This window comes from Pollicipes pollicipes, unplaced genomic scaffold (assembly GCF_011947565.3).
Source record: "Pollicipes pollicipes isolate AB1234 unplaced genomic scaffold, Ppol_2.1 Scaffold_6686;HRSCAF=7923_pilon_pilon_pilon, whole genome shotgun sequence".
NCBI lineage: Eukaryota > Metazoa > Arthropoda > Thecostraca > Pollicipedomorpha > Pollicipedidae > Pollicipes > Pollicipes pollicipes.
In genome coordinates this window covers 9,693,869-9,703,170 of record NW_023596921.1, presented here as the reverse complement: position 1 = coordinate 9,703,170, position 9,302 = coordinate 9,693,869, and the positions used below count along the sequence as shown (strand labels likewise).

General features: G+C 46.0%; 1 protein-coding gene across 1 annotated transcript; it reads right to left on the bottom strand.

Moving 5' to 3' along the window:
- Nucleotides 1–1,652: 1,652 nt before the first annotated feature.
- On the bottom strand, nucleotides 1,653–6,591 carry LOC119107429 (uncharacterized). Its single transcript, XM_037230864.1, has 7 exons — nucleotides 6,500–6,591; nucleotides 5,624–5,818; nucleotides 4,829–5,060; nucleotides 4,156–4,304; nucleotides 2,639–2,774; nucleotides 2,115–2,306; nucleotides 1,653–1,811 (listed from the first exon to the last, which is right to left on the bottom strand). The coding sequence occupies exons 1-7, from the start codon at nucleotides 6,589–6,591 to the stop codon at nucleotides 1,653–1,655; spliced, it is 1,155 nt and encodes a 384-aa protein (XP_037086759.1).
- Nucleotides 6,592–9,302: the final 2,711 nt, after the last annotated feature.

Below are 9,302 nucleotides of genomic sequence, written 5' to 3'. Positions count from 1 at the left end.
ACCAGGAGGGGGAGGGTCCATGTAAAAACTCCAATAGTAAAGGTAAAAACTCCAATAGAGTGAAGAGCACTTTGAAGAGCCTGCTTACCCTCAGCCATGTATCCGAACCGGTCACCCTCCAGCAGCAAGCTGTAGAAGGGTTGCTTGTGTCCGCGCTGAAGCCCGGAGCACACGCGACTATTTGCCGTCCAGTCCTGAAAAACACCACCGAGTCAGCACAATAACCCACACCGCACGGCCGTCGTCAGAGATGAGGACGGGGGGGGGAGGGGGGGGGGGGGCACTGAGACTTCGCAGGAATACCATTTAAGAGCTCACATGCGTCTAGCCACAACTGTAACAAGTTGATACATTTACGTGCCTATCACCGATGCATCGATTGGTTCTTCGAATCAAGCAGGGAATATGACCACTGCAACATACTTGTATGAAACCACAATAGATGTTTGCCATACAGCGAGGGCACACATTCAAAACGATGTATAGACAGACAGGACATTGCGAAATTACACCTGACCTCAGTACATACACAAAATACCAAAATATTACACACATCGCATATCCTCCATTACAGAAGAAACAACTTCGATGGTTGTGGGGGTTCGTATAGCACAAGTCACACAATGAAAGAATGATTATGCATGCGGTGATTGGCTTGCCCTGAGAGAAGCAACAACAGTACAAAGCAGTTCCTTTGAGTCCTCAGAAAATATTACCTCACTACACCAATTCTCAACACAATAGGACAAATGACCTCAGGCAGGGTCTGCCCTGTACGACAATCCCACTGGTACCGCTCCTACCTGTGAGATCTCGTAGCATGGTGAGCAGCCGTACACCACAGCCAGGCACCCGTCGCCGTACGTGACGACGTCACCCACACCAAAATGCCTCCGGTAGTCGCCCACTGCTCGGCCAGCCGCGCGGAGGTCCGCCTGAAACACGGATAAAGAGAATGAGGATATTGCACACAACACAAGGAGATAATGAGACATCAGGATTTAAAACGGGCATTGGGACGCTGGAAATAACTGAGAAGAACATGAGCTGAGAAGACAAAAACGAGAATCAGTAAGCCCAGAAACTAATAACGTGGGAAAATAGCACATCCATAAATGCTCGAAACAAGCGCCATGTAGGTTACTTATGAGGTGAGGACAACTCACTACAAACTAACTGAGAACGTTACTAACTGGGAAGTTAATAATACATTCCATAGATCAGACAACAGGTTGACAATATAATGGTGCACGAATGGGCTCAAAGGACAATAGCAGGAACGAATCCAGGGTCACATGTCTGCAGGAAATCCCACAACAAATCACAGAAAGTAAATGGAAGAAAACAACCGTACAGAAATGAATTTCTACGAAATGATTCAACCTGCATCACAAATTTACGATGCTTATGATGCTTATGTATGGGGTTAAACCTGTTTCACGAAACTATTTAACCTTACCAAATAGAGATAAAACTAACTTATAAGTGTGCAGGCATATCATTATACATAACAACACACCATGACACTCAACCGCGTAACTGGCGCACGCGTAAACCCGTTTCCACCTCCCACACATCAGCACATGCACATGAACAGCTCAGCATAGAATTAAGAGAAGCTACACGATTAACTCCCTACGTTGTCAATTTGATCAAATCCAGTTCATTCTTACCACTTTCTGCACTTCAGCCTCCTGTTCGTCTAGGGAGCGCACCAGCCGCTTGTATATCCTCTTGAAGTGTTTCATGAGCGCTTCCAGACCACGCCTCTCGTTCTCAGCCACGAGCGAGCCATTAGTCTCGACGAATTGCTGCAGGGAGGAAAAAACAGTGAAAACACGGTATCACTAATTACTCCTTATCATATCGCCATTTCTTTTGATTGCAACACCATGGGCGCAGCGCACAGCCCTCCATTGCAGGCCATTTACGAGCTGGAGATTTCTGGGAACCGAAAATGAGACCAGAACGTCATCTTGCATATTAAAAGTCACATGCGTATCTTACACATCCATCGTGCATTTTCATCGCGCACATAATAGTGACCCAGACGCATCTTTCCAACAATTGTTCAAAACACATGCCCAGCTCTAGCGTCATCCAAGACCACTGACCTGCAACAGGCGGCGCGTGTACATGGGCCGGGCACGAGCCATCGTCGACATCAGGTCAACGATTGCGGCCGTGTTCGGACGGCAGTCGCTGCGGGCCCAGCACGCCAGCGTCTCCAACGAGACCAGGTCGAAGCCGGTCCCTGGCCGGCGGGCATCCGGATGGACTGCGCCATTGATGAGGCGACGCAGCAGCTGTCAAAACACAATACACTGCGTTAGACAAGGATTGGTATCACAATCACACCGCCGGACACACGAGAGCGTACAGATACAAGGGCTCGTCACAAGCCGTCGCAAGACTGCTGGTTCTCATAGATTCATGTAAGAGCACAAAATCCTCAACCTGGGACTCCCGTGCGCCCAGTCTAAGAATGAGTCGGTCCCTGTTCAATTTGGTTTCTCTGCACAAATGAGTCATGCAAGAACTTTTTAAATAAAATGCTATACTTGTCAAATATAAACAAGTTCCATACGTAACAGGGCCTGTTGTCCAAGAATTTCAAAACATCCGATGCATTACGCACCCCTGCCCTGGGAAAGGGTTCCAGCATCTGGAGGTCCACTTCCCGGTGATCAGCATTCAGCTCCTCCAGCACCTGCTCCCAGGACAGCCGCATGCCGCGGCGGACAACGTCGATGAACAGGTACTCTTCACCGTCCCTGCCAGAGGAGATGCACGTCAGGCCACCACACACACTGTGTGAATTTCCACATGTGACACGTGAATAGGAATACGTCACTGTACAGCACAGATATTCGCAGTCACAAACAAACACGCATACAAGCACAGTGACAAACAAACAAGGCAAGACAAGTACAGTCAGTGCATGATTATGTTGAATTTACACAAAACGACAACACACTGTGAATGAATGCGATTCAGTTTATGCGATAAGAATGTTGTGTTTAAAGCATGCTACTGTGATTATGAATGGATGAAAATCAAGATGTCAAAACAGACAAGATGATACATATTCTCAGCAACGGAGAAAATGTGATAACGCTGATCACGCCGGTGATAATTCGGGTATTCTTGTCAGAAAACAGTTTGGAAAATAATCAAGGCTCCACTGAAGGAAAGGAAGAAGGTCATTAGCTAAATATGACATGTAACACAGTGCCACCACTTTTAATTGCTCACTTCACTTGAGTGCAGCACTGATCATGAATGACACACACATTCCACTCCAACAAAATATGCAACGTTTGTACGTGATGACGAGTTGTGTACACGTAACAGGTGTTTTCGACTATTGTGGTAGCAAATTTCAAGGTTTGGTATGATTATTATGTTGCAAAGGATGACTTATAATCGTCGACATCTATTTATCTTTCAATTTATTTTAGCACAGAGCAAGTTTCTCATCAGCCTCCCACACGGAAGGAATCCAATCGCCCATGAGGCTTACATTTCAACCAATTAGCGACATTCCTTATTAACAAATATCACAATTTACTGCAGCACCCAAAACACCCTGGCTTGCATATATTGTCTACACATTATGCACACCTGCCTTACATTGAAAACTTGCCCAGACATTCAGGCACACATGCCAGAGCTTTGTACCAAGATGTAGGGAAGAACGCTAGAAGTTCGCCAAACATGTGTGATCACGGCAGTTACAAAACATTAGTTAATTGCCAACGTGATAATTAGGCGAATAATAAGATGAACATGCTCCGTATGCATGTGATCAAATCATCCACAGCCAAATTCTATAGTTGTCAAATTCTTTGGGAATCACGATATTCTTAAGCAACATAAACATGATGTGCATAACATCACTGATTCACATCACATGATTAGCTCAAGGAAACATAGTTAAGTGCACAACTAATCACAGAAGTTCAAAATCTATGGCAATGAAATCAAAACCTATGGCAAAAAAATTCAAAAAATAGGCTATTAGATACCAATTGATAAAGCAGACCTGAAAAGACCTCCCAAAAACCCATGACCTGAACAACCAGTCTGTCCCAATGCCGTTGATAGTGCTAGAGGAACAGACTCATTTCCCACGCCCCCTTCGGCAATGCTTACGCTTTGTGCCAGCAGATCATCGAGCTGTGCGGTAACTGCACGTTGTGGAGATTGACGCCCAGCATGCCGGCTACAGAGGAGTACACTGTCCCCATTACAGTCTGCGTCCCGGATCCCGCAGAGTGGAGGTGGCGACGAAGGTACATAACCTGAAAAGGAATGGCAAGCCATTGAATGCGTTGCGCTCCATGCAACCCAATCACCTACAAATATTCAGAACGAAGAGCCCATCAGCCCATTCATTCATAAACGCAGCAATAGGCTCCAAAAGCACTGTTTACTGAGATGCACCAGTGCATAGCAAGAAAATGTAAACAACAGTAAATTAAACCACACTGACCCAGCCAAAACAACACATGTTGGTGACAACCGCATGAGCAAGCGCTTAATCATGGTTATCATAGTCAATCATCACCGTCACCGTTCGAGATTGTGCACACATCACAATAGCGTGTTCGGTGTTGCGCCATCTGAGAGGAGCACAGTAATACGCCTCAGGGCAAACGGACGGGAACGTATGGCTGACAGCATTGTTTTTCAAGTCACAGCCCACCATTGAGAACAACACGAAGAAAAACAGATCAGACATAGAAGTCTGCACATGTTCTGTACGTGACTTCACCCATTCAAACGTGCAAGGAACGAGGATTAATCTTCATTGCAATCCACTTACCAGCGAGCTCAGTTCGGAAGCCGATCCGTCCTCCGGTCCGCCCTCCTTCATCAGGGCCAGCTGGTCATACAGCACCACGTTCATCGCGTTCAGCAGCTTCAGCGTCTGGTCATCCGTCCACATCGTGGGTCCGAACGGGTTCTTCTTGCACGTAGTCCAGGCGGCGGCCGGGTGCTCGGGGAGCCGTCCACGCAGCTCATCCAACACCAAGCCGGCGATCTTGCTGTAGCAACTGCAGAGACCACGCCAGGTCAAGACTCGCACGTGCACATCCGAGTTCATCTTTGTTCCGGGGGAGGGGGGGGGGGCAAGAGACAGGGATACGAACGTTAAAAAGCTAAGACGTAAGAAATGGGAGAGATGAGTGCCTTGTGTGCCATCACCCTGACGGCGATATATAATATACGCGATCACGGCGATCACGCTGTTTGAACAGCACGGACAAATACCACATTCAGCACCAAAAAACAACAAGAAATTCGACCAAATCGCTTGTTAGAATGCATGTCAAATTCTGGTGACGCCTTTCTAGCAACGCACAACACATCGTGGTATTTGGCTGGAGCAAGTGATAAAGGGAAAGGTGGATTCGATAACCGTAGATAACATCCGCCTGCAATCGAGTGTCATCCGCACGAATGAACACAGAAAAGGGACTTGACATATGCAAGCTTGCTCCCATTAGCATGACCTTCATACACATCAGAAACACAACCGAGCTGGCAGAATGTTTGCGCGCAAGGCCTAGGATTCCATATGGAAATCGAACGATTCGAAAAGAGATAAAAGACTCACGTATGGAGATTGGACTCTCGGTTGTCGGTTTGCTCCGGAACCATCCAGAGGCTCATCAGATAGAAGGCTTCGGGCACGTTCAGATGCTGCACTGGCCGCTGCATGTACTCCCGGAACATGGGCAGCAGCACGACATCTCGCTGGATCTCGCGGAACAGCATCCGCGCGTAGTAGCGCACAGACAGGTCATCATCCCTGCCCAAAAGCGGATAGTGTTACACACGTGCCTCAGACAGCATTTTCTCGTTCCGAACGCAAAGTGCGACGTCCGGGGCTCAGTTACAAGTCAATGAGTTTAACTGCTGGAGCGAATAGGCTGGTTTGGTCTTTACATTAGCTACGTGATAACAGAATATACCATAAGTGCATGATGGTGATGGTGGATAAACCAGCCTGGTACGTGCGATATAGACAAACTGGCACGGTGCGATGATCGACGTTAAGTCACGAGCAAGGCATGGCAGTGGCCCTTGGGAGTAAGAAATTGAGCCATTCTTGGTGCCGTCTCACAGACATATCCGAGATACAACTGTCATTTAAGACTGAGATGAAAAGGCGAGACTGTCGTCAAGGATAGCACGGTCCCTCACAAATTACCGCCGGCGTTCCATACGACTCAATTATCGTTTGGAACGACAAGACGTTTCAGAAGCTTCGCAAATAACCATCATGGCGTGCAAGGAAATCTACACTTCAGTAACTGGGTGATCTTCACCATATCCTTTAAAATTGTGAAGTGGCACGTGACGGGTCAAGTGAAGTAGATACTACATGGCAGTGCTTCACATATGTGCCTTGCAATTTATGCTTGGCCAATTTTATAAATTTAAGCAAACTGCCGAGACCACAGCACACCGATTATGTAATCCAACTTACGGACGGTGTTGGCGCGAGTAGATGACCTCCAGAAGGGCATCCCGATCGAACAGGGTACCATGGACGGGCACCAGCTTGCGGAACTCCTCCATGGCGGGATCCGGCAGGCAGTCGACTGCGTAGCATCTGTCAGCCATCTTGGCTAGGGCTGTACGCAGGTGATGGCCAGCCGAGGCGCGGAACCTCGCAGTGCGCCGCCAGCTGCATCCGCACCGCTCAAACACGCGCAGCAAGGCAGGTCGGCACGAGGGCTGCACCAAGCGCGGGTACCTGCGAAAAAAGACAACGGCGTCGCCATTGAGGCGAAAACGGGGTTCGGGAGGAGGTCTACTAGATGAAAGACGTAGCTTAACATCGCTTTTGTCTCAGAAAATCTCGGCCAAGGCACTGTGCGCAGTGAGGGTGATTAAATCAATACCATCTTCACAAGGAATATGCAAAGAGCAGCAATCATATGCAAAGGAATATGCTTCTTAGGAATATGCTTCAAGGAATGTGCTTCACAATGAATATGCAAAGAAGCAAACAATCAAATAATGTTTTGCAAATTGCCAACCTCCCATACATTCGCCATGGCTAACTCTGAAAAGCAACTGAAAACAGGAATCTGACAAGGTGGGGGCATTGACGGAATTTAAAATCCTGAAATAGACTTGTGGTAGTATGCATGAATGCAACAGTTTGTAATATGATGAAGAAAGCAATGATACTGTGACTTCTATCAACATTATGCTGCATGAACCTGAGATAGTTTGGCCTTAGTCATCTAGATAACCTGACAGAGTGCCCCCCAGGATAGTGATAGATCAAGTGCTTTGAGCATCCCACTAGCAGGTTGAATATGCTGACAAGCATTTCAGAGATGGAAATAGTGACTTGGAGGGAAACTCTGTGGATCAATACAATGAAGATTGAATAAGAAGTGGTGGATGTCTTTGAAACATTACAGCGCATGTAGACCCTCTCTGGAAATGGGGGGAAATGAGGAGCATGATTTTGAGCACCTTGCCATAAGGTATGACACCATATGACTTTCAATATGCCATAATACCACCAATGAGTTTGCAAACAGCTGACTCATTTTCAGCCCCAGTCTCCATGTACTGCAACATTGGTTGACAGAAATTGCTAATACAGAACTGGATAAACAGTCCTAGGGCATAACTTGGTGATATGAAAAATTAGAAGAAAAGTCAACACTAAAGACTTAAGAGCAGCAAATTACATTTATGGGTACACTGTTGTACCTGAACCTAGATTATGAAAAAGACAGTGAACAAGCCTTTTAAAACAATAAAACAAAGGGAAAATGTCATCCACTTGTTGAGTTGGAGTTGCACTTATTGCATCCATCAACATTCTCTACCCGTTCACTGTTTCATCCATGTGACTGCTATTCATTGCTGATAGTTCAGGTTTTGCTTGAGGAAATAGTTTAGCATGATGCATGGAAAAAACAATGTCAAAAAATACTTTGCATCTTGTTGGAATGACTACACCATGATGCAATGAAAAATGAATGAAAACTGGCCCAAATGACATTGATGAGGAAGACCATAAGTGATGGCTATGACCAGGGGTGTCACTTTCTCAGTCATTTGGTAATCTGTGCTGTACAACTAACTTATAAGCTGCACAGCATTTCCAGACACTGCTTTTTAAACACATGCACTGTACCTAGCGCACACAGCATGCAACACACCCAAACTTAGTGTTGTATGTGAATTGCACATTTGGTAAATGGAAAGCATGTTTCTTCATGATGGTGACATTTGCCTGAAGAAAAAAACATCCAGGGCAAATGCAAGCTTGATATACCTTGTAAGAATTATCAATACAACATGTGTGACACTACCTCCCTTTGATTTGCATATGGTCTGACCTTCAATGTTTCTCTAACCTCACAAAAACTACACAATCAGAGAAGTGTATACACAAATAAGTACAACAAATCAAAAAGTCAATTTACATGCATTTATACATCCTATGCGGTGTCAGTTACATTTGCATAAAAAGGATGTACTGCTCACAACTGCCGGTACAGATACTGATGTAGCTGACATCCCTTCAAGCCACAACTATGGATGCATATGCATATACATATACATCAAACTGATGTACTTTTGTGTAATTGTTCTCATTGTGTTCCATCTGGCAATAATTATAACTGTCATTGACTTGTCAGCTGTAGGAGCACCCCACATCTTCAGTGATGGAAAGTTAACATTCTCAGCAAAATTACACCTTAACAAGACCACTCACCTGGACATAAAACCGAATCTCCATACTTTTTCTGAGGTATGGACATCGTGAAGCCTCCTGCATACTTGTGATACAGATACAAGGTCTTCCATACTCAGGAAACACAAGACATGTTCCAAAATTTCAGTTGGCAGGGAAAGCAGAGATTTCTCAACATCCTTGTCTTCGCTGACCAGATGCATCACTTTCTCCTCATTCGAGAACTCCATCGCATACATCAGCAGCATTCAACAATCACGTGCACTGTTTCAGATATCGAAAGAAGTCACCAAACTCAGCAGATTCAGCTTTGCACGGATGAACGTGTTGAATACAAACACGCGTCGGAGCGCCGGAATGGAAACGGAAGTCAAATGCGGCGGTTGGCGGTTAGAGACACACGGCACGTTGCGGACGAGGCCGTTCGAACCTTCCAATGAAAAGCGGTTATGTTAAACTGATGCGGCGTGGCTGAACCGGATGCAAATGTTCATGCGCGCTTTAACGGCACTCAGAGTCTCAATTCTATTTTAGTTGGAACGGAGAAAGGAACTGCAACGAA

What these genes read in the sequence shown, in the direction of transcription:
- LOC119107429 (XM_037230864.1), bottom strand. Translation starts at nt 6,591, where the DNA reads ATGGAGGAGTTCCGCAAGCTGGTGCCCGTCCATGGTACCCTGTTCGAT. An exon ending in TACTCGCGCCAACACCGTCC is followed by an intron (nt 5,819 to 6,499) that starts GTAAGTTGGATT and finishes GCTTTTGGGCAG; the next exon opens with GGATGATGACCTGTCTGTGC. An exon ending in ATGATCTGCTGGCACAAAGC is followed by an intron (nt 2,775 to 4,155) that starts GTAAGCATTGCC and finishes CTCCTCTGGCAG; the next exon opens with GGACGGTGAAGAGTACCTGT.